Raw genomic sequence first — 25364 nt, 5'->3', positions numbered from 1 at the left:
ACCTTTGGTGCCACCACTTGAAGATCCAGAGTCAGCCCTTCACAAAAAGAAAGATAAGAACGTAAAGGAGGATCAAACACCAAAGAAGACACCCTTACAAGAACTCAAGTCAATGTTCTCAAAGAAGTCGGGGAAGAAAACGGGAGAGTCCAGTTCATCTTCAAAGGACAAGAGCAAAGTTGAGAGCATACATCAAATACCTTTCACAACCGAATCCGAGTACGACTCCGAGACTGAGTTTAGACTTTATACGAGTGAACCCGAGAACGAGCCAAGAAACGAGATGGCAAACATTGAAGAAATGTCAATAGGAGCTTACAAGAAGCGAATTCGTGAAGATGTTGGTCCAGGTTTAGTACAACCCGCGATTCCTGCCACTGCCACATTCGAGTTGAAGGGACACATCCTTAATGCACTAAAGGATATTCCGTTTTCTGGAAATGATCATGAGGATGCTTTCAAACATCTAGATGAGGTCAACGACATTGCTGACTATTTCAATGTCCCAAATATCAATAGAGATACTGTCTTGCTAAGGATGTTACCAGTTACTTTCAAAGGAGCTGCAAAAGACTGGTTGAAAGCACTCCCACTTGGTACAATCACTACTTGGGTTCAAATGCGTGAGCAGTTTCTAGATCAATTTTGCCCACTATCCAAGATTGCAAAACTCAAGAAGGCAATAGCCAACTTTGAGCAACAGCCGCGGGAGTCACTATACGAGGCGTGGGAGCGTTACAAAGGATTGTTAAGGAATTGTCCTCAACATGACCTTAATATTCAACAAGAGATGTCTATCTTCTATGATGGGGTCAATGTCATGACAAGACAACTCCTTGATTCTCAAGGGCCATTGAAAAAGAAGAATCCAAGGGAGGTCAAGGAGTTAGTTGAAGAATTCGCAAGACACTCTCGAGAGTACCACAACCCAAGACAAGATTGAGTAAAAGGCAGTGGGGGTGCACAATCTGAAGAGATAGCTGCTATGATGGCGATGCTAAATACTATGGACCAGAGATTGACCCAAATGGACCAATCAATTCATGCAATAAGAGTTGGATGTGAAAGGTGTAATGGTCCACACTTGACCAAGGATTGCAGTTTAGACGATAACGGGTACAAGAAGGCTCAAGTTTGCTACTCAAGTGGGGATAAGTATGATGAGGACTGGAGAAAACCAAAGAAGGAGTGGCTGCCATATGATGAATACAAGAGGCAAAAGGAAGATAAATATAAGCAAACAGGCTGAGGCTTCTACCAAAAAGAGCAACCACCTGCCGAGAAGAAAGTAGACTTGGAAAACATTTTGACCAAATTTATGGAAGCTTCCGAGAAAAGGCATGATGATACCGATGCAGTGCTGAAGGAACACATGAAAATGATGAAAGAACAGCAAACAATGATGATTGACCAGCAAGCTTCATTAAGAAATCATCAAGCATCAATCCATAATCTCGAAGTCCAAATTGGTCAACTAACTACTTTGGTGAGCAACAAATTATCCTCACAATTTCCCGAAAAGAATGCTCAATCCCATGTAATGATGATTGATATTGAAGAAGAGGCCATCTCTGAGTTCCTAGAAGCATTAGAAGTAGAGCCAAGGCAGCCCGAACCAGAGCCGAAGAAGTTAAAGATCGAGAGTCGAAATTATGCTGAATTACAGAATTCACGTCGTGAACCGTCTCTGTTCACGTCGTGGGATCGATCTGAACTGAACAATTCAGAAAATGTTCTGGTATATCGTCCGCCTCTATCGTTTCCTTCCCGAGCTGATCTTAGTCCACTGGAAAAAGAGCATTTGGAGTTTATTAAGCACGTGAGGGGTATCCCGATTAATACTCCTTTTGTCGAGACGTTATCCAAAATTCCCGAATATGAATTTTTTTTAAAAGACTTGTTAGACACTCGTCAGCAATTAAAAAAGAATTCTAAGGTGATTCTAAGTGAGCAAAGCTCAAAAGCTGTATTGGGAGAGATACCTAAGAAGATGGGGGATCCTGGACGCCTCACTCTTCCATGTGAGTTTGGGAATAATATGAAGATTTATGCTTTAGCCGATTCTGGGGCTAGCATAAATTTGATGCCTTATTCATTTTATCAGAAGTTGGATATTCAGAAGTTGAAGGCTACAAAAATGACTATTCACATGGCAAATCGTTCAGTGACACAACCCCGGGGCATTGTGGAAGATATTCTCGTAAAAATTGGGAAATTCGTTTTTCCAATAGACTTTGTGGTTTTGGATATGAAAGAAGATCCCGATGTTCCGATTATTCTTGGTCGCCCGTTACTTAATACTGCTGGAGCCTTGGTTGATATACGTGAATCCAAGCTCACCTTGAGAGTTGGAGATGAGAAGGAAATTTTTGGAATAGAAAATGGTTTCAAGAGGAGTGGTGTTCAAGAAGAGGTTTTCAATATTGATGAAGAAAGTGAACTTGAAGAATTAGAGAAGCTCATGGAAGAAGAAATCAAAACGATTCAACAAGTTAAACGAACAAAACCAAGAGCATCCGTCCCGTTTTTAGTTGAAGTCATTGCCTACACGAATCCAACTTCTTGGGTAAGTAAGGAGAGTGATGAAATATTGAGTGATGATGACAAAGACGAGGTAACTTCCAAGGAGACAAGTCCAATGGTGAAGGAAGAAAAGATTCCTATGGAGTTGAAGAATAAAGAGAACTTGGAGGACAAAGGGACCAAAAAAAAGCTTGATATGGATGACGTGAAATCTAAAAAGGAAAACTCGAAGAAGGCGTACATTAGACGAGTTCAATCTTACAAGAGGCGATGGAAAGAACAGAAGATTCAGTTGGTAATGGACTCTTCAGATGATTCAACGTAAGGAGGCACGGAGTCCGGCTCATGACTCCAAGAAAAAGAAGCGCTTCTCGGGAGGCAACCCGAGCTCGGTTTGAATTTTCTTTTCCTTTATGTCTTTAGTTTAGTTTTTGCATACTTAGTTTTTTTTAGATATTCAATCATCTAATCATCCAAATTAAGTGGTAAAAGTTAAGTGTGGGGTTCCTTAATTAAGTGGTAAATAAGAAGAATTGTTAATTAAGGTTTATATTTTCGATCAGACATAACTCACGAGGTGAGTTCGATAATATTCACCTCGTGAGCTCATAATACATACAGGGTGGGGCATTTTAACCAAATGAATATATTAGCCCATTATTATGTAATTAAATGGCCCAACCACGTTAGCCCACAAAAACTCACGACGTGAGTTAGAGAGAAATCACGAGGTGAATCCAAAAGTGACACGGGACCACAGCTTAAACAATTCAGAATCCTTTTGACCAAACCACTTTCTCAATTTCACGAAGTGAAGATTGTTCTTTGGTCCCCCCACCCGATTTCGGCCTAGATTGACTTAATTTCATCCTTTTGCTTACGTAATCTTCAAACAAAGGTAACCCTCTCATGTTTCTTTTGGTTAATTTTCATTAATTTGTTGATTTAGGGGCTAGGGTTTTTCATATGCTTAAATGTTGAAATTTTGCCCAAAATGTGTTATTCATCCACTGCATGTTACTTGATTGTGCTTAGAAATGGTTTATGAGTAACCCCTAACAATAATTAAAGTTCCGATTTTTGATTATTAAGTCCAATCTTCGCTGTGAATAGCGAACTCACGAGGTGAGTTTGTTAAAACTCACGAGGTGAATCCTGGCACCATCAAAACAGTTTTCTATTTATTAATAGATTCTTGGATTTTTGTTTTATGGTTGTTTGTTGTTTTGTTTTGCAGAAATGGGTCCAAGAAGAGAGGTTCCAGTTGGGGTGGCTAGTTTGCACCCATTTTACGTCTTCCCAACAACTTTTCCTCGGGAGATGTTAACACGGTACAACAACCGGTTGGGATGGTTACACAACAGAGATTTTGCTATTGCCCCAACAGTTAATTGGCAAAGGCTTCAGGAGGTTGGACTCGTTGAAAGACTAAACCCGTTTCTTACCAAAACTTTTATGGGAAGCGGGTATTCATTTACATGCAAGGGATGGAGTAACTTGTTCGCCATCCAAGAAAGGGTTTACAAGGAATTGTGTGTTGAATTCTTTTCTACTGTAGTGTTCCATGAAAATGTCCAAGACCCTAACTACTCACAAGCATTGGTCTTTCATTTGGGTGGGGAATATAGAGAGTGCAGTTTGGTAGAATTCTCATGGAGGATGGGTTTATACGAGGCCCACGAGACCGTGACCCCCGAGTTATCTATGTTCTTACGGGAGGCTACCCGTACTTATTCCGGGGGAATGACGGGATATGAGTTTTGGAGCCATATCGCTTTTGGTGTTTTCAACTCCGGTGTGTCACCAGAAAGAAGCATCAAATCACCCATTCATCGTTTGCTTCACAGGCTGATCACATTCTCCATCCACCGTAAAAAATTTGGAGATAAGAATATGCAGTCAGTTCCCGACCCGGGAGCCCAATTTGTGGTGGCCATTTTGTCACCCACTTAGCCAAGTCTTATGGCGTGCTCGTTCCTGCGATTACAAGGACACTTACGTGTATACAAGGGAACGAATTCTCTATGGGATACCTTGAGACCATACGGGTTGTGGTCAATTATGAGACGCATTGGGGGATACCGCACAACGATAACGAGGGTGAGGACCAACCGACCGAAGAGCCCGGGCAACAACCAAGGCCTCGAAGAAGGAACGTGAGGGACTGGGGGGAGATGGGTAGATCCCAACCATACGAGGGTGGCATACCCACCGATCCGTTCCAAAGCCGTGTGGGTTCTTATTTGGATAATTTACGCGGTGGGGTGACTTATAACACCCAAATTCTTGAATCCATGTTCTCGCATATGAATGTGGTAAGACCACCCACCGTGCCACTTCAATGCCCTTATATTCCTACGTGGGAAGAATTATGGATGCCGAGAGGAGACGGAGCCGGGACTAGCGGAGCGAACGAGGATGATGAGGATGATTGATCGTTTATTTTTTGTTTTATTTCGTTTATTTTAGTCTTGTTTGGTTTGGTTTTATGTTATTTTAAATTTGTTTGGATTCTAAGACTATTAAGATATTATGTTACTTTTTGCTTTCTTTGGTTATTAATTTCCAGATTTGCTAGGAGCCGCATGAAAAGGATGGCGAGATATGAGTGCGTATATGTTTAGCCGGGAGTGTGTAACAACGTAAATTTCCAAAACAATTTTTCATTTTTAAAACATACTTTCATTCATAAAATATCATAGTAATCCAATGTATCACATGTTATCACAATAAACAAATCCCAAGATCTTCAAATACATAAATCCTCTCAGTGTGTACGGATCATGCCGGCGCCTTCCCACGGTCCTCGCTAGTACCTGAAACACATGACACAACAACTGTAAGCATAAATGCTTAGTGAGTTCCCCAAAATACCACATACAACACATACGCCACTCGAGGCTACAGTACGACCCTCCGGTCGATGTGTCTCAGCGGGACCCTCCAGTCCCGTAGCTCGTTGGACCCTCTGGTCCGGTCATAGCTCGTCGGACCCTTCGGTCCAGTCTGTGTCGTTGGACCCTTCGGTCCGGTCTATATCGTTGGGCCCTTCGGTCCGGTCTATATCGTTGGACCCTCCGGTCCGGTCTATACAACACATAGCATACATATAACACAATGCACATAATCTCATATATACACATAGCATACAAGACCCTCTGGTCTACACATAAATACCACTCTAGGTAATGTATAGTGAGAAGACTCACCTCAGGTATCTCGGATGATCTCGCACACGAATATACTGATCTAGCCCTCGCCTAATCACATACACAATATCCTCAAATAAATAATGGCTCTCAAAGGCTAGATTAAATCCCCTTCTACGATCCCTCAGAAGGGTAAAAGACCATTTTACCCCTCCTTGACCTAAAAGTCCAAATGTTGACCAAAACCCTAAAAGTCAACGAAAGTCAACGGTCAAACATTGACCCGACTCGTCAAGTGCACATGGGCGACTCGGCGAGTCCATGCGGGTCCTCTGAATCCTTCTAGCCTCTCTTGGCTCGTCGAGTCATCCCTCCACTCGACGAGTTACACCTGTCACTAATCGCGGGGCAACCCCGACTCGACTCGTCGAGTACACTAATGGACTCGGCGAGTCCCTTCCATGACAACACTGAAATGACCTTCTGAGGTCAGATTTGCTCCTCTAACCTATAGATCTGACCTTCCCAAACACGATAATCACGTAAAGGTTCGAACTTTAGGACCATGCATCACACTATCACCTCTATATGCCAAAATAACCCTCAATATGATAACCTAAGCCCCAAACTCATAAAGGACTGCATAAAGCTGGAGAATAGGGACTCTTTGGACCTCTCAAGGTCCAGATCTAACAACCATTTCACCTTGGGACCTCACACTCTCCAGATTTAAGCTAAATAAGGCATAAAGAAGCCCTAGGTTCAACCAAATCAACAAAATACGAGAATAAGCATAGATTGATACCTCCAACAGCTTCCTCTGATCAAATGGAAGTACATTCAAGCTCCCCAACTCGCCTAGCTTAACCTTCCTCCTTCCTTCTTGCTAAAATCCACAAGAGATGGTGAACAATGGCCTCCTTTCTCACTCACAAGGCTCACAGATGCTCTGGTACTCTCAAGGACGAAGGAAGCCGCAATTAAGGGTCATAAGGTCCTTTAAATAGGGCACAGGCCCAGGGATTTAGGGTTTCAACCCACAGCGCGGACTCGTCGAGTCCACCCTTTCCGACTCGTCGAGTCCGTTCATTAATCCAGTCAGCATTCGCGGTCCTACTCGACGAGTCCACGACCCAACTCGTCAAGTCCCTCTCTTTTACTCAAAATAAATGATCAAACATAATACCTGGAAATCCGGATGTTACAGAGTGTTTAAAGTCGAGAGTCGAGACCCACAATTTAAAATAAGTGTGGGGTGAGTCAAGAGCGAAGGTAGAGTTAGAGAGAAGAGTCCAAGATAATAGGGTTAGAAGAGTCTTAATCCATTAAGACATGGAGTTGAATACAAGAATTGAAAGAAGAGTTGGGGGCAAATTATTTATGGGATTCCAGTTTTCACCTCGTGAATATTCAAATATTCACCTCGTGAGTTAGTACATAATGACTTCCCAGAACCCGCTTCACACCGACTTCACCTCGTGAATATTTAAAAATTCACCTCGTGAATTCAGTAGCCCCACGACGTGAATTTATATTTCAAAACAAAAATGAATGTTATTGTTCCATATTCATTATGTGGTTCACCACCATTCTTTTTGGGATTATCATGAGGATAGGAATGGCTCATTTTCTTTACCATACAATGTGGCGTATGCTTTCCCACATTGTTCTTTCCGTTTTGGAGTTCTACACCACATTTGTTGAAGATTGAAGTTTCGATACCATACTTTGCCAGTACATTATATATCTCGCATGTTCAAGATCCAAGTTCCTATTTCACGAAGTCCGTTTCCAGATGCACACTTTATCCACACTTTTTGAGTTCGATCTCGCCACTTCTATCCCAGGGGAGTCTGTTCCTTTTTCTCCCTCTTTTTAATTATCTGTTTTGCATAGCATACAATGAGGGCATTGTATGTAATAAGTGTGGGGTAGGAGGTCGAAAAAGTAATTGCTTGGGTTGAAAAGTAAAAAAATAAATTGCTAGAAATTTTAGGAAATTTTAGAAATAGATTTGAAATAATAATCTAATATTAGTTCTAGTAATAATATTTTAAACTTAAGTTGCTAGTGTTGCATTGGGATGGTCTGATAAAGGCTCAAATGTTTAGTTGAGCCAATATACGTTATAGTGCATTTGTGGCCTCCCATATTCTAGTGAAATCATGGGACAAAAACACAACCTCGCTTAGTTTGAGGGATGCGATATGTTTAGCAGCCTAAACCTGAAATGTATCCAGGAAAATTAATATCCTTAACCAATAAGGGTTGAAGTAAAGCACTCCTGCTTAAGCATGTAGGTTTTTGAGTGATATAAAAAAGTGAGTACATGTAAAAAAAAGAGAGAGAGAAATTACCAAAAAGTAAAGAAATTGAAGAATTTTGGAGCATAAAAGTATCAAAGTATGAAGATCAAAGATCAAAAATTCTGAAGTCTCAAAAGTTGAAGATACGAAAGTTACACAAAAAGGTGGTGAATTCAAAGAAATCAAAGATCAAATATCAAAGAAAAGAAGAATTCAAGAGATCCAAGTTGTGGTATCTTCTAAAAGTTGTAATTCTTTAGTTTATGTATGCTTGGGTAGCTTTACAAAAATACCTTGAGGTTTAGAAAGTTTTCTGAGGATGGATTCGGAGGGATGCATAAAATGAGCATTGTTCAAAAGAAGTGGGTGAGTGTTTATGAGGATTGTGAGTATTTAGAATTGAGGGGGGTTACTTAGGGAAACTTTAAACACAAATGCATGCGTTGAGGTCTTGGCATAATGGCTGAGTTTGAGTTGGATTGTTCTATGTGATGATAGTGATGAAGGTTTAAGTTAAAATAAGTAGATTTGCTTGAGGGCAAGCAAAGCATAAGTGTGGGGTATTTTGATATTGCCATATTTATACGTATTTTTAGGCAATATTTAAGTACATTTTTATATATATTTTGGTTATTTGCATAGAATAATGGTACATATAAGGTTAAATTATATTTTGCAGCCAAAAAGAAGACATTTTGAAGAAAAGGGACTAAAAGCGTTAAAGAATAGAACTTTGGAGGTTAAAGGATTGAAGGACAAGAAAATCAGGAAAAGGAGAATTCACGAGGTGAGAATTATAAGATTCACGAGGTGAGTATGGCCTTCTAGAAGATAAACATCGCGGATCAGGAATCCGTGTTGAATACGGATACTTACGGATTCACGAGGTGAACTTTGAATATTCACGAGGTGAATCAGGAAAAATTCAATATTATATATATCCTTGATCCCTACGACTTGAAGAGTGTTGGCTGGCTTAGAGAGGTTCCAGAAGTCGAAAATCAGAGAGAAAGAAGACCTAGAAGTTGGTTTTAACACCAAGGAAGAAGAAGTACATAAATTGATTCATAGTTTGGTACTTTTAAACATGCTTTTGATTATGGATTGTGTTTGTTTATTTTCTAGGATGTCCAGCTAAATCTAGTTGCTTCTGTTAGCTAGATGAAGCTGGAACTCATGGTTTTATTTAATTAAACTAGACTTTGCTTGTTGGTTATGTCTTGTGTTTGATTGGTTTACCTAGCATGCTTGACTTGTTAATTTAATTGCTTAAACTTCTTATTCTGTGTAGTTAATGACCATTATTCTGCATGAATTTGAACACCTAGTAATTTAGTGAACATTAGATTATTAGAGCTAAGATCAAACCAATCTTAGTTAAGAAATTGAATTATTAAATTAGGCTGTGTTAGAGAACTCATATGATGACCATAATTGTGTTTATCAAATCAATCTTACATAGCTCCAATCCATTAAATAATTGATTCTGTGTTAGCTATTGTATGACCATACATAGTTCTACATGAATTAGTTAATATTAGTAAATTTAGACCTAAATTGCTAATACTGTTTTAATTGATAACCAACAGTAATTGTCAAGACTAATTTATAAACCATTGAGTGAAAGTGGATTCGAACTAACAGAAGTGTTTTGTTAATTGATTGAATATTGTGATTTAAGTTCGTCTGATCTTGCAAAATCAGATTAAAACCCCTTCTTTATTCTAAAATTAGGTTAATTTAGTAGTAGATAAATTAATTAGTCAAAACCGTTCCCTGAGATCGACACCCGACTTACCCAACTATTCTATAATTTTGACTAAGTATACTGCCTAGGTGCAATTAGTTAGTTAAGGTAGTTAGGTTATAAATAATAAAATTAGGTGTAGCTATTTGCACGCATCATCCACCAATTCAATGCTTGTTTCTTTAGTTTGGTAATGTCAAAACTATTTCTTTGATCATCGCGACATTAAATGCATTGCATCTTGCGTGAATTATGATTGAAGTAAAAGATTTCATCAAATGTTTCAATAGTTTGTTGTGTCTAAAACCCATATAGCTAATGAGACATTATTGTTTTATGTATTTTGTTTTAAATGTCATATTTACCAATTTCATGTTCAAAGTTTTAAAAGAATGTGATCCTTAGAAACTGATCTTTTTTAGATGACTGGAAGATAGTCTTTTGATGTTCTAGATGGAGTGAAGCTTTTTTGATGAGGTACATACTTTGGAATTATTTTTTGTACTTATATATTTTGCTTCACTATGATTGTATTTGATATGAAATTATAACCCCTAAGTCATACTATCACCCTTAAAATGTTTTTGTAGGACAAACTTGGGTAAGATATGACTAAATGTCATAAGAGGTTTTAAAATTGTCTACAACGGTGTTATAGTGATGTCCAAGCTTGAAGCTAATACTTTGTACAGATTCTCACCTTTTTACCACTATACCACTTATGCAAACGATAATTTTTATAGTATATAATATTTGAACAACAATAATATAATAAACATGTCATTAGTTGTCTAAATCACTTAAGTCAATGTAACATTTATGTATATTTTTCTTACTTATTTTTAGAAAAATGTTTACTTAAAAGGTATGATATAATTGTAAATTTATGAATCTCATTCCCATAAGAATAGGGTATGACGGGAAGGTAAGGAGTCAGCAGCCATATATAGCTACTTTCGTGGAAAGCCGGCATAAAAAAATATTAAATACGGGAGCAAATACATTAATGTAAATGTATGTATCTCATTCCCTTAAAGCCATCCACAATTGAGGTTCAATGAAATGAGTTGAATAGAGTGTCATGTAGGAGAGAGAACATGTATTTTGTATTCAATTCATAAAAAACCTAGCATTTTGTACTAACAATTTCTATGATGTTTTCTATATTATATTCAATTTTATTCTATTAAACCCTCATTCAACCCCCATTGTGGATACCTTAAGTAGTCTCGTGCAAATGAAATATGAGTTCACATTGAAGCGATAATCAATGGTGTGTAACAAATGGAAAAGAGGTAAGTAAGGTCTTTAAAAAGATAAGCAATCTTGTAAAATTTCTAATGATATTTTGTTTGTAGTCTGATTGTTCGCTGGTTAGATCCGTCTCCCTTTGTGAGGCAAACTATGAGAATTTGGTTGGATTTTTTATGCATTGTTTGGTGTTGCTTATGAAGTGAGCATAAGGCCGGAGAGTGGGGTGCCAAAGAAACCACACTTTTTTCTCATGTCATTCTTACCATAAAAGTGTGGTTTCTTTGCCACGCCATACTTGTTTTTTTCTTTAACAATTTAATTTAAATAAAAAATTCAAATTTCATTTAATTCAAATAAAAAAATACATTTTAGAATTAAAAAACTTAAAAAATGACAAACACAAAAAAAAAGTTCTCAGATTAAAAACTAAAACATACTACATAAAGTCTTTATCTGAGAACTCATCTTCATCGTCATCCGGGGGATCCAAATTGAGATCAATGTTTTGAATCCCGTAAATGTATTCCACCAAGTTCATGTAAAGATTGTGAAATGTTTCAGTGCTATGTATCTCTGCTCTCCTATCCATTTACTCATCGCCACCAATGTCTATTGGTTGTGTCTCGGGGATGGTTTCATACGCGTCATACGTACATATCTCTCTTCCTTTATCTTCAATAATCATATTATCCAATATGATACATGCATACATGACTTCTTGAAGTTTTGTCTCCTCCAAAAAAAAGTGTTGGTTTTTTTAGTATGTACCAACGTTTCTTAAGAGCTCTAAAGGCTCGCTCGACATCTTTCCTAACTCTCTTTCGATCCCTCTTGAATTTTTTACGTCTAGAATCATTTGGACATGAAAATGATTTAACGAACACAACATACTCAGGATAGATCCCATCAACAAGATAATAACAATACTTATATGATGTTCCATGCACTTAAAAAGAAAAATATGGTGCTGATACGTCATATATGTTGTTGAATATCAGCGAACGATTAAGAACGTTGATGTCGTTAATCGAACCGAGAGAACCAAAAAAGGCATGTCAAACCCATAAATCAGGTGACGCCACCACTTCAAGTATGCATGTTGGGTGACCATGATCACCTCGCGTAAATTGCCCATTGTGTGACGTAGGGCAATTTTCCCATGCCAAATGAAGACAATCTAAACTTCCTAACATTCCACGAAAACCATGTACACTAGCATGATGAGTGTATACTTACGTAAATATTTTGGACCGTAAATCTGAATCACATATGTGCAAAAAATATGGAGACTATCTTGCGCGATCCTAGCGGACATCCTAAAACTCTCGTCCAACGCATCAGGAGGGATGTCATATGCTAGTTGACAAAGTGCGGTTGTGCATTTTTGTAAGGGAGTGAAACCGGGTGTACCTCTAGCATCGGAACGTTGTTGGAAATAATTACGCTCCATCGTCAAATCTTCAACTATATGTAGATATAAAGCCTTGAACATCCTGAACCACCTTCGAAAATAGTATCCTTGAAAAGTGGCATGTTCGTTAAAGTAGTCTTGCATCAAGCGTTGGTGGGCTGATTTACGGTTTCTCTGAATATATCTCTGTGTTCTCCGTTGCGAACTTTCTTATTCGTTATTGCATAAAGCGTTATATGTTTATGTGTTATTTGCTATTTGAGCAGCACCAGCGACAACTTCAAGCATAAATTGAAATTCTTCAAAAAAACGAAGATGACGACATTTTCTAGTAATTTTGAGAGAAAAAGATATAGAAAAACAGAATAATTGGATTTAGGTTTGGTAAATAAGGGTTGTGAGGTTTTATTTATAGGTTAAAAATCGATTTTTTTGACCGTTCAAACATGTGAAAAAAAGAAAGGGGATTAAAGGAAGAGAGAGAAGGTGCACTTTTCTACCACATGCGGCCAAACCAGAGGGTGGGCACGGTGTTAACCCTGCCACCGTGGCAAAGGTGCGGCCAAACCACACCCACACTGTAACATGACAAGGACTCTATGATTAAATCATTTTTCTACAAAAACAAAACCAATAAATTAAACTATAAAATTATAAAAAGGAAACATAAAATAAGCAATAATTCAACAACTAAAAAGTTCACACCATCAAATAATTCAACATACATCAATTATTATACTACCACATGATTTGTCACGCCTCGCATATAAAGTTATAAACATATAAGCTTCTTGATAAAGCATGACTTTAGTGTTTCTGATTAAACAACGATAAAACAATAAACTCAAAGTCAAAGTTCCGATAACAAACAGAAATGTCCGGGAAGATATCGGAAGAAGTGGAAGTGAAGGTTTCAATAACCGAAGCTTGGGAGGTTTACAGCACACTTAAGCTTGCAATGATTCTACAATCAGAGCTTCCTCATCTTTATGGTGTCGACATCTTGGAAGGTGATGGAGGTGTAGGCACTATCATCAAAGTTACCCCTCGTCCAGGTAAATTAACCTTGTTTCAGTTCAATATCCATTTATCTTGAGATCTTTTAAGATGAATTTCTGAAAAACAGAAATGTTTGTGATTGAAAATCCATTATTTCTATAACATGCTTTTGATTCCGGATTTGAGATGTGTATATCAGGGGTGTCGGTGAAACCAGCGTTCAAGGAAAGGTTTACAAAGATCGATCATGAAAAGAGGGTGAAAGAAATCGAGATAATTGAAGGAGGGTATCTTGACATGGGGTGTACTTCTTATCGAATTACTTTAGAGTTCATGGAGAAAGAAAATGAGGAGTCATCATGCATCCTTAGAGTTACTGTTGAGTATGAGGCAAATGAAGATGCTAGCTTTGTTACCATTAAGCCGCTGATGAACACCCTCAAATTTGTTAACCAGTACTTACAAAATAACAAAATATAGTACGTATGTGATCTTTGTAAGTTTTGATTTCGAGTATTATTTATCTATTTTACAAAATATATAGTAATATTTTTTTAATGCAAAGATATCCCTGTGGGGGATTGATTATATAAATTAGTTATAACAATGAATGATCGACCAGAAAAGATTTATCCCATCATATGTTGATGATATATCTTATGAAGTTCGACATTTGAGGTCATAGACCCCTTAAATTGATTTTTGGCAGCTCGCCCTATATTTGTTATGCTAAAGAAATAAGTTGTGACCTGCAAAATTAACAAACTAAAAAACTGAAAACAATTAAAAAAAAAATAAATACTTTCAACAGTTATAGGTTTATAATGAAATAAGGCATTCGATTACCTAAAATAGAAAATTGATTTTTGGCAACTCATTCTAAATTTGTTAGACAATTATAACAGAGTCCCCTTTTATTATTCCTTACACACCAATGACGTTTTATACTGTAGGAAATCATCTGGTTTGGGTTATTTTTTATTTTATGACAGAGATCTCTCTGTTTTACCTACATTTTACCTTGCCTAACCTTATTCTTATGGGAATTGGGTTTCGTTATCTTGATAATCATTTTATGATGGATTTGTGAAATTAGAAACCTTTAGAAATTCATTATTTCTAGCATGTTTTTTTTTTCTGACCATGAAACATTAGGTGCGACAATAGGGACAGCCTTCTAGGAAAAGTTTACAAAGATCGATCATGAAAAGGGGGTGAAAGAAGTCGAGATAATTGAAGGAGGGTATCTATGGGATTTACTTCTTATTGAGTTACATTAAAGTCCATGGAAAACCTAAATGAGGACCGAGGACTCGTCATTGCAGAATGCAAATGCTAGCAATTTTATCATTAAAATACAAAATAACAAAACATAGTACGCGATTTGCAACTCTTGGTTTCAGGGTAATCATTTAACCAAGAATAATGACAGTGGAAGTCACGTGTTAATTTGCTCAAAGATTCGACATTTTCTTTTTTGGCTCAGAACGTTTTGTACACGTATCTACAATAAGAACACAAGGAACTAGTACAAAACCTGAAACCCCAAAACATTATAAAAAAATAATAATAAAAAAATAAAAAAATAAATAAATAAATAAAAACATAACACAACACAACACAACCATGATTAATAATTTCTTGACAAAAAAATATACATCTATTCTATCTACCACAACACAACCATGATTAATAATTTCTCAAAGACATCACTTATCACTTGCTAAACAACTTGCTGCAGCTTTTCATATAAACTTCATCCATTGCCTAGTTGTAGATTTTTACTGGTTTCTCATAAGTGTGTCGGTTCTGTAAATCATTTTAAAATTTACAACAATTTTTTATGTGGCAAAAGTAGGTTAAAGTAAATAGGATTTTGAGAGAAACAAAAAGAAAAACATGTACCTGATATGCAGCATAAGACCTTTTGGGTGTATTATCAGAGTGTTCTAATCCTAAGTACTGTTCCCAAGCACCATAAACATCTCTTCTCTAAAAACATTAAAAAAATAAATAAATCAATAAACCCCGTTGAGATATATATTATATATATACAAAATACATATATATAAGTGAATTTGGAAGAAAGAGAAATAGAGAAATTTATAGACCTGAAAGCGGGTGGAGATGATATCTGAGTCCTGAAGGTATGTGGGATGACCCAAAGACAGAAATGCAAACTTCCACTGATACATGACAATGAGATTAATAAATCAAACCACAAAAATAAATAAATTATTGATGGTATAAAAGGAAGAAAATATTTACCTTTGAAAACTCCTCATCTGGAACCTGTAGTTTCTTCTGTATGTGTATAAAAGGAAAAACCCCAATCACTTTCGTGAGCATTAAACTGGTGTTGTGTATCTGCAAGGTGAGAAGTGGCATATAACTATCACCATTTCTGAAAGTGTAGGTTATTAGAAAATTGAATTAGAAGGTTTACCTTTCCTCATGGTGAGCTTGTTATGGATTTGATTTACCACAGCTAAGCTGAACTAAGTGGCCCACATTGTTTCCTTTAGGGAATATGAGTACTCGCCATTTCTGTTGGTGCAACTAACAAAGAGAGCAAGTATTATACAAATTAATGAAGTTCAAAATAGAAAAACTAAAAGTGTCCTGCAGTACATTTGATCAAATTACGAACACAAGAAAGGCATAAACAGATTAAAATTTGACGAATATGAAACTAATTAATGATAAAGAAGAGGTAACCAGTAGTACCTTCCATTGGTTTAGGTCCTTCGTCCTATTCAGGCTGCAACATTGAAGTCTAAATATAAACGGATTCGATCTGATAAAAATTCATTGTGATCAAGTAGAATTTGAAACCCTAGAAATTAAGCATTCCCCAAATAGTAAAAAAATAAGAGACAAAAGTGGAGCATTTTTTATGTCATATTAAACATCAGAAAGAAATCGTTGATGATATCGAAACTGGATAGCCCAACTAAGTGAGTGTAGTAAAGCAATCGAGCAGGCGAAAGTTAAAAACAGTACATTATGTAGATATAATAGATACAGATAACGTTGTTGCGTGTGCATGTGTGTGAACGAGTGTTGATAGAGTGCGTGGGTCTGAGAGAATTATTGTTAAGCTTACATCGACAGGTGGAGGAGTCATCAGAGTCATAGGAGGAGATTGGTGGTGAAATTCGATCGGAGGGAATTTTGAGGGAAGTCTGTTGAAGAAGATCGAGAAAAAGCGAAATAGGTCAGTCGGGTCGGGTCAGGTCCGGGTGCTTTTGAAAAGTTAGGAAGGATAATTTCGCGAACCGAAGTTACCGAACAAAATTCATAGTGATTTTGGGATCATCCTTCGAAAATTTTCTTTAAAAAAATCTATATTATGTCCAAAAATTACTAATATTTATAAAAAATAACATATTTTCTATCAAATCACCATTTTAGTTTCCGGTAAAAATTGATAATTTCTTGTTGAGGTGAAGCTCCCATTTAACACTATAGATTTGATGAGACACTATAGATTTGATGAGAGTGTGTTATTACCATATGAGCCTCTTTTTATAATATTTGTAACATCGTAAATTTTCAAACAAAAATTTTCAATTAAAAAACATATTTTTCTCGATCCAAACATCCCAGAAGTGTCATAATATCAAATCATCAAACACATATCCAAAAAATGTATATATAACAACTCCAGGATCCTCTCAAAACATAACTCAATCTCTGATGTGTGTACAATCAAGTCGACGTCTTCCCGTGATCCTGAGAAGTACCTGAAACACATAAAACATAACACGGTAAACACGAAGCTTAGTGAGTTCCCCAAAATACCACTCATATCTCATTAGCCTCTCATGGCTATACTCAGATAAGACCATCCGGTCAATGTGTCTCAGTGGGACCCTCTGGTCCCACAACTCAGCTGGACCCTCCGGTCCCTCAACTCGACAACTCAATATAATACACAACATATATATATCACAAAAACAATAAGCAGAATATCTCAATACACGGTATATGCACATAAGACCCTCCGGTCACACATAGATTACCACTCAAGGTAAGTATAGTGAGAAGACTCACCTCGTAAGAACTCGGATAATCTCGAACTCGAATCACCGGTCTAGCCTCCGCCTAACACAACGATAATTATCCCTAATTAATAACGGCTCTCACTGAAGCTAAACTAACCCTTCTACAAACTCACAGAAGGGTAAAAGACCATTTTACCCCTCCATGGGCTTAATAGTCCACAAATTGACCAAACCCTAAAAGTCAACCAAAAAGTCAACGGCAGGGAGTACGTTGCGCATACTCGGCTGCCATGCAGGCATCGGGGATTCTCGACCCTTACGCTGCGCGTACTAGAATTACTCCCAGCGTACGTCCCAATTTCACTATTCTCACTCATTTGGTCTTAATTAACTAAGACCTTGGCTCATATCATAGATCTGGACTCCCTAATAGCTCTTACTCCATAAAGTCAGTGACTTTAAGCCTTTGCATGGCTGATATGGTCACAAACACACAAAACACTCACTCTCTTAACTCAAAAAGCTCATATCTCATGCATAGCTTGATTCCAACGACCAAGATTGGATTTTTATGACATTACACCACTAATTACACTCAAAGGGGGTTGATCATAGTCTCTGGAGCTCAATATCTCATAAAGTCTCCAACTTTTGGGACAAAACCCTAAAATACTCTACAATGATGCACAAAACAAAAGAGTGAGAAAGCTTGAAGCTTTATACCTCTATGTGAAGCTCCCAACACAGATATGCTCAGATCCAAGGGCCTGGACTCTCACTCCTTCTTCTCCAAAGCTTCTTCTTCACTTCAAGAACACACAAAGACTCTCAAAGGCTCTCAAATGCACTCACAAGCTCACAAGCTCTAAGAACGAGGGTTTAGGGCACAAGAGGGTTTGTTTTCTGAGAATGGTGGTCAGGAATGAGGCCATCATATCCTTTATATAGGGGACTCACCCTAAATTAGGGTTTTCACTCTGGGCCTAGTACGCCCAGCGTACTAGGTGGCTTCCGCGTTAAATGCACGCATATGAGTACGCTGAGCGTACACTCGCGTACGCCCCCCGTCTTGAGCACTATCTCAGTGCTCCTCATCACTCTCTACCCCACCTCTCCCCAACAGATGGGAGTTCGACATCTCCTCCCATACAGAAGCTCGAAGGGAGGCATGCCAATATTGGAATGATGGCTGTTGTTTTAAGAAAACTCAGCCAATGGTAGATAAGTGTCCCAACTTCCACCGAAGTCCATTACACACGCACGCAGCATGTCATCAAGCGTCTTCTGCCCGTCCGTCTGTGGGTGGTAGGCTATACTGAAGTGTTGTCGGGTACCCAGCTCCTCATGAAACTTCTTCCAGAACCTGTAAGTAAAACGCACATCCCGATCTGACACTATCAACCACCTCTCGTACATAGATCTCAGCCAACCTTTCTGCAGAAGAGCTCTCACTGATAGCAAGGAAGTGAGCACTCTTAGTCAACCGGTCTACAATCACCCAAATTGCATCAACCCCACACACAGTCATCGGTAACTTGGTGATAAAATCCATGGAAATTTGTTCCCACTTCCACTCGGGAACCTATAGTGGCTGCAGCTTGCCATGAGGGCGCTGGTGCTCGGCCTTAACCCTGCGACAGGTCAAGCACCTCTCAACTACGCATACCACATCTCTCTTCATACAGGGCCACCAGTAATCTCTCTTCAGATCCAAATACATCTTCGTAGCTCCTGGGTGGATCGAGAATCTCGATCTATATGCCTCCTCTAACAATACACGGCGAGCTCCACCTGTATAGGGCACCCAAATCTACCCATGGAAAGTCATAAGTGATGGGTTTTAGTATAGTACAACATCCTATGGTGCACATACAACCCTAAATACATTGGATCTATGTTTTCACTAATTATACATGCAAATGGTTTCCAATGCATTAAACCTACAACTAGCATGCAAGTGACATAAACAATACAATATACCAGTTAGGATAACATACCTCTTTGTTGTAGCTTGATTCCATGGAGCTTAAGAGCCTAGTGCCCTAAGTGTGACACCTCAAATGGTTCACACAACACCAACAACAACTTGGAATAACTTGAGAGAAAAGTCCTTATGCTCAAAATCGGCTAGCCCTCACATATCAATCCTTAGGCACAATTTTCTTGAGCTATGGGGTCTTTATATATTGTCGCTATTAGGGTTACACCATGTAACTCATGTCTTTCCATATTCTTCATGCTTCATGGGTTAAAACCTCCATGGAGTATCCATGGGTTTAGCCCAACATGAAGAACTGTGAATCATAAGCCCACATATATAAGAATGAATGATTTACACAATCAACCCCTATATATTTTATTAGTGTCTTTTGATCACAAATTAATTCCAAATTAATTCTTGATCAATACTAATTAAATAATATGATTTCATATTAATATATTAGAACTTATAATATATTAATAAATCATATATATATATATATCCTTTTCTCATAAAAGTCTACCCAAATCGTTCTGATGCCATGCAACCCAAATGGACCATGCCAAATCGGGTCAAGTACATACCAATTATAGTTATGGACTTAGACACTAATCCAACAGTCTCCCACTTGGATAAGTCTAAAACTATTATTGCGTATGACTCTGCAACCCGACTAGCAATCGTAGCTCTTAAAATCCGCTGCCGTACTCTGAACAAATCAATGACGCGTCCATTAGATAAGGGATCATATATTCCTCCATTCTAAATATCATATGAACTGATACATGGATTATAATCATTCTATCTGTCCATCTGTTGTTTCCCGATTTCCGATTTATGACGACTCACTAATTGAACAAATCAAATCAGTCCAGGCCCGGCCGAGCACTTACGTTTGTCATCACCAAATCATCGAGGGGCCTATAGATATCGCTTTTATCCCTCCAAGGGTAAAAGGAATCGAAAAACTTCGACTCATATGCTTGTTCTACTACTTGTTGAATCATACACAAAGGCACGTTTTATAACATCGAGTTACCAATGCGTTTTCATACAATCAATGTATAACCAACTCATAGTCAACAACTCATATCTCTAGGTTTGAAGACTTATATGATATTACCGTCTCACTATCACTCGAGATAAATTCCATGAAGTAATTCAAATGAGTGTGGGTTTAATCCAATACTTGAATCTTATTTCAGGAGCACTCATGAATGTTGTAGCAACTCTTGTTATGTCCAACACCTTAGACATCTACAAGCCAACTTCATGACAGTCTTGATTCATATCTACTTCCAACATATGACTGACTATGGAGAATTTGAATAACCTAGTTATTCGGGTAGTCAAAACATGCAAAGTGAAACAGAAGAATAATACTATTCCTATATGGCCCCAAGCACCTTTGAGAGTAAATAAAACACATTTTATTTAAACACCATATTGATCATTCATTATTCATTGTATAATGTTTCGAATAATCAACTTTATACTTGAATCAAAACAATAGTCATGCCATGCTCCAAGCATGCACACTATGTTTGTCCAAACAATAGTTATGCCATACTCTAAGTATACACACTATGTTTGTCTATGATCCTTACTATGTGAAATAGACCAATTGAACATGATTCCAATGATGCTCATTTCACAATCCAAATCCTTATCGTAAATGTAAGAATTCCAAATTCCTGCCATTTACCGAAATCTGTTAGATTCTAAACTTATATGCATTGATCTTCTCGTAATGACTATGCACAAAGTCACAAAGACTTGTCAACAAACATTACAAAGTTTTCCAATGGAGATCAATTCCATGGATACGAAGTCTCAAATTCAAAGTACATTCCTTTGAAATCCTTCTTGCATTAAGTTTTTTTTTCTAATCTTACACAGATTTAATGAATATCTTCCTCCTATGGAAACATTTCCACATTCCCATTTTGACTATTACTTCTGAAGAAGAGTTGCCTCTTTTCAAAATATGTCAATATGGCCCTTTCAAAATTAACACTATACTTCCAATTGTCCATGAGCAACCAATCTTTGGTAAACCTTAGATTGTCTTCGACAATTGCTTAATCATTTTAGTCATATCCAGTTCTAGTCCCTTTTCCCTCTTAATGCCCTATGCATTTGGAAAATTTAGAACGGATGAATATTATAGCACATGCAATCGATCCTATATCCGAAGCATACAAGACACGATTCATGATGTCTCACATAAAGACATGATCCTAGACCAGTCTTTTGCTACAATATTTTTTATTTGTCATGTTTTCATAATTCGACTATGAGGAGGGATGCCGTAATCATAATTGAATTTTGAGAATGCATATATATATATATATATATATATATATATATATATATATATATAGAGAATTTCCTTATGTTGAACCATTCCAACATAAAATTCATATATATATATATATATATATATATATATCCTTGACTAAAGATGATTAAAATCTCGATCTAAGCTTTTAGACTTGAAATGAAGTATAATTTTCTCTCCCTTAATTATAGCAAAACAACTTTTTCCAATTGAAACTTTTGTTTTCTATAATTAACATTGCTAACTTGCAACACTTATCATAATTGATTATGCTCCCACTAGCATAATAATTATAATTACCAACATAATAATTATGCTCCCACTAACATAATAATTACCAGCATAACAATTATGCTCCCACTAGCTTTGACATGTACCCAGAAATCAGCTGGACTTCTATAAATCAATACTTTCTTGACTTTCTTTCCAAAGTTCAGATTTCTAATACGAGATGCTTTGATAAAACTTTATCAAAATCATACACCTTTCCTTAGATAGCTCACATGTGTGTCTTAAACAATTTTAGAACTATGAAAAGGGATGTCGTAATCATAGTCTCAATTGTTTAGACCTTTGCCATTTCTCATAAGTACATGTTAGTGTGCCGGTTAACCACACACGCTCCACTAACGACTTTGAGAATGCAAATATCACAATTGCTATATATTGGAAAGGGAACTTCCCTAACGAGGGTTTCCGGGCCAGCTTTCGCGCACCGACTAATCCCCCGTTGCAAACATGATGTTTTACCTCATATCCTGGAGTCACTGCAGGCGAACCTCCATGGCCACAAAGGTTGAGTGGTGCCAGGATTTGAACATGGGTCAATAGATTATCCACCATATCTTCCATATGTCTTACCAAGTCACCACAACCTATCTACTTAAAATCTACTTAGTGAAAGCATTTCCTCACCATCATTTTCATGAATCAGAGAGAAACCTTATGACACCTAGATTTTATGGTGTGTATGTTCCTATCCATGTGAACTTGTCATAACCGCAAGAGGAGGTTAGCGACAAATCCAAACTCATATGGATTGAACTTGTTTCAATCTTAACTTCTTGCCACCTGGCAGCACAAGGGCCTACCATTGCTTCCACGTAGTTATGCAAACAACTGAGAACTTACATAACTCACATGCATAGTCAACTTTTAACTGGAATGGGCACAGAAATAAGAATATGTCAACACGATAGGTTACAAGCCTCAAGTCGTGTGCTAGTGATAAACAATACCCTTGATTAGTTCTTGAAACTTTTCAAGATCTTTAAGACTCCCACTGACTTCTTGACATATAAGATTCTCTTGTGAGGAACTATTTCTTGACAAAACAAATATTCAAGAGTTAGTGTGGATTCTTATCAAGATAAACACTTTACTCAATTGGTCTTAGTTGGTCTTTGTTTTATCCAAAACATCACAACTTACCAATTTCAAATGTACAAGAGTAAGAAAACATTTTACTCTACATTTGACAAGTGTTATAAACCTTCTAAGGATTATGTTACTCAAGTTACAATCTTGGAGTATGACTCTAAGACTTGTTTTGGAACGAAGTATGATTCATCCTTTTTGATTTAACCAATTTAACAATTCACGATTCCTCTTCTTAGTCAAACAAATGCACTAAGATAATCATAAAACAAGATACTCAAATAGTCTCCCATCTTTTCAGATTGGAGAAACTTTTATCTTCCTGCCTAATTTGATTCTTCTTAAGCATTCCCCAAATAGTAAAAAAAAATAAGAGACAAAAGTGGAGCATTTTTTATGTCATATTAAACATCAGAAAGAAATCGTTGATGATATCGAAACTGGATAGCCCAACTAAGTGAGTGTAGTAAAGCAATCGAGCAGGCGAAAGTTAAAAACAGTACATTATGTAGATATAATAGATACAGATAACGTTGTTGCGTGTGCATGTGTGTGAACGAGTGTTGATAGAGTGCGTGGGTCTGAGAGAATTATTGTTAAGCTTACATCGACAGGTGGAGGAGTCATCAGAGTCATAGGAGGAGATTGGTGGTGAAATTCGATCGGAGGGAATTTTGAGGGGAGTCTGTTGAAGAAGATGGAGAAAAAGCGAAATAGGTCAGTCGGGTCGGGTCGCGTCCGGGTGCTTTTGAAAAGTGAGGAAGGATAATTTCGCGAACCGAAGTTACCGAACAAAATTCATAGTGATTTTGGGGTCATCCTTCGAAAAATTAAACAATATCGAAAATTTTCTTAAAAAAAATCTATATTATGTCCAAAAATTACATAATATTTATAAAAAATAAAATATTTTCGATCAAATCACCATTTTAGTTTCCGGTAAAAATTGATATTTTCTTGTTGAGGTGAAGCTCCGATTTAACACTATAGATTTGATGAGACACTATAGATTTGATGAGAGTGTGTGATTACCATATGAGCCTCTTTTTATAGTATTTTTATTTATCTGACATAGCAACAACCTTCATATATGGTTCTTATTTCCCTTGACATAACAACAATGCCACTATTCGATAAACAAGATCAATACCTTTAATATTTATCTGGCATGTCAACAACATTGTCTCATCGTCCCATCTCTGGTAACAAGATCAATAGTGATTTTGATGTTTCATATTTCTTAGCTTGACATTTTGGAGCATTGGATAAATATTGACATGGTAAATTATAGACTTTTTCTTTTTGTTCTTTTTGGGTATTGTGTAAGGCACCACCTTTGGTTCAATACCTTTTACATGTTTTACAAAGCATTTAGGATGGGTAAGGTTATAGTTGTAGTAGCAAAACTTGGTGTTTGTTTATATTACATTTTTGAGGGTTTGTTGATTTTGTTATGGTGGCCTCACTGAAGATGTTTTCCAACAAGCACACACAAAGCTTGTGGGTTTCGTTTTTTGTAACTTGTTTTGATGCAACGTTGGTAGACATCGGAACGTTTTGAGAGACTCTTATCTTAACCGTAATAGGAATTAATGTATATGTATGTGATATATAACCCGTTGGAACCATGGATTATAAAATTAATTAAACATTCATAATAAAAAACTAGAAAGGTTACCCCCGCTACGCGGGGGCCAGAAGCTTTCAATTGTTTCCGAATTGATAAATATGACAGACATAGAAAGTTCAAGGATGAAAAGTCCGGGCTTTGCCCCGGACAAAAATGTAAAAGTTTTGACTGCAAGGACCAGAAGTGTGAAAATGGCTAAAGAATTAAAGGGGTAGGAATTAGCAACTTTTTAGAAAAGGGATCAAAGTTGTCAAACCGTTAAAGTTTTGTGGCCAAACTTTAAATATTAAAAGGTTCCAAAAAAGTGTAAAAATATTGATTGCAAGGACCAAAAGTGTAAAAATGGGTAAAGAATAATGAGCAAAGTTGCCAAAAAAAACTTCCAAATTTAGTATTCCTAACTTCCAACAATAATACAGGGACCAGTTCTGCCAAAAAAATGGGAAGTTGAATGGAACACAAACAAAAACAAAAGGACATGAATAAATTAATTAAAGAAGTACAGGGACCGGATATGTAAATCAAGGGACCAAACCTGGACAAATCATCCCAAGTTTACTATTCTTTTCTTCCACAACTTTAATATATATATAATAATTATAACTATTAATCAATTATTTTAAATAAATTATTAATTAA

General features: G+C 37.0%; 2 protein-coding genes and 1 non-coding gene across 6 annotated transcripts; 1 reads left to right on the top strand and 2 right to left on the bottom strand.

The window, feature by feature from the left end:
• Window positions 1-667: 667 nt before the first annotated feature.
• On the bottom strand, window positions 668-774 carry LOC145135326 (small nucleolar RNA R71). The gene has a single exon (XR_013719788.1). It is a non-coding gene; the product is annotated as a small nucleolar RNA R71 (small nucleolar RNA).
• A 12391-nt stretch (window positions 775-13165) lies between these two features.
• LOC145132890 (norbelladine synthase-like) lies at window positions 13166-13928 on the top strand. The gene is made up of 2 exons (XM_079067842.1): window positions 13166-13445; window positions 13589-13928. Exons 1-2 carry the CDS (start codon window positions 13265-13267, stop codon window positions 13867-13869), a joined length of 462 nt encoding a protein of 153 aa, XP_078923968.1. The 5' UTR covers window positions 13166-13264; the 3' UTR covers window positions 13870-13928.
• Window positions 13929-14838: 910 nt separating this feature from the next.
• On the bottom strand, window positions 14839-16617 carry LOC145133340 (ubiquitin C-terminal hydrolase 12-like). 4 transcript variants are annotated; one of them, XM_079068283.1, is made up of 7 exons: window positions 16496-16617; window positions 16117-16186; window positions 15836-15948; window positions 15658-15756; window positions 15501-15575; window positions 15295-15381; window positions 14839-15198 (listed from the first exon to the last, which is right to left on the bottom strand). In XM_079068283.1, exons 4-7 carry the CDS (start codon window positions 15736-15738, stop codon window positions 15157-15159), a joined length of 285 nt encoding a protein of 94 aa, XP_078924409.1. In that variant the 5' UTR covers window positions 15739-15756; window positions 15836-15948; window positions 16117-16186; window positions 16496-16617; the 3' UTR covers window positions 14839-15156. The 4 variants fall into 4 exon arrangements, with proteins under 4 accessions (XP_078924409.1, XP_078924413.1, XP_078924412.1 ...); XM_079068287.1 differs by having other exon boundaries at window positions 16117-16150; window positions 16496-16588; XM_079068286.1 differs by having other exon boundaries at window positions 16117-16225; window positions 16496-16583.
• Window positions 16618-25364: the final 8747 nt, after the last annotated feature.

This window comes from Lactuca virosa, chromosome 8 (genome assembly GCF_052849685.1).
Source record: "Lactuca virosa cultivar CGN04683 chromosome 8, Lactuca_virosa_CGN04683_v6, whole genome shotgun sequence".
NCBI classification, from domain to species: Eukaryota; Viridiplantae; Streptophyta; class Magnoliopsida; order Asterales; family Asteraceae; genus Lactuca; species Lactuca virosa.
The sequence above is the reverse complement of the archived record's forward strand: the minus strand, read 5'-3'. Positions and strand labels throughout refer to the sequence as shown.

Excerpts from the sequence above, each read along its gene's own strand:
- LOC145133340 (XM_079068283.1), bottom strand. The coding sequence starts at position 15,738 with ATGCTCACGAAAGTGATTGGGGTTTTTCCTTTTATACACATACAGAAG. Across the intron at positions 15,382-15,500 it reads TCATCTCCACCCGCTTTCAG|AGAAGAGATGTTTATGGTGC; the intron begins GTCTATAAATTT and ends TAATGTTTTTAG. Across the intron at positions 15,199-15,294 it reads GGTCTTATGCTGCATATCAG|AACCGACACACTTATGAGAA; the intron begins GTACATGTTTTT and ends AATGATTTACAG.
- LOC145132890 (XM_079067842.1), top strand. The coding sequence starts at position 13,265 with ATGTCCGGGAAGATATCGGAAGAAGTGGAAGTGAAGGTTTCAATAACC. Across the intron at positions 13,446-13,588 it reads CAAAGTTACCCCTCGTCCAG|GGGTGTCGGTGAAACCAGCG; the intron begins GTAAATTAACCT and ends TGTGTATATCAG.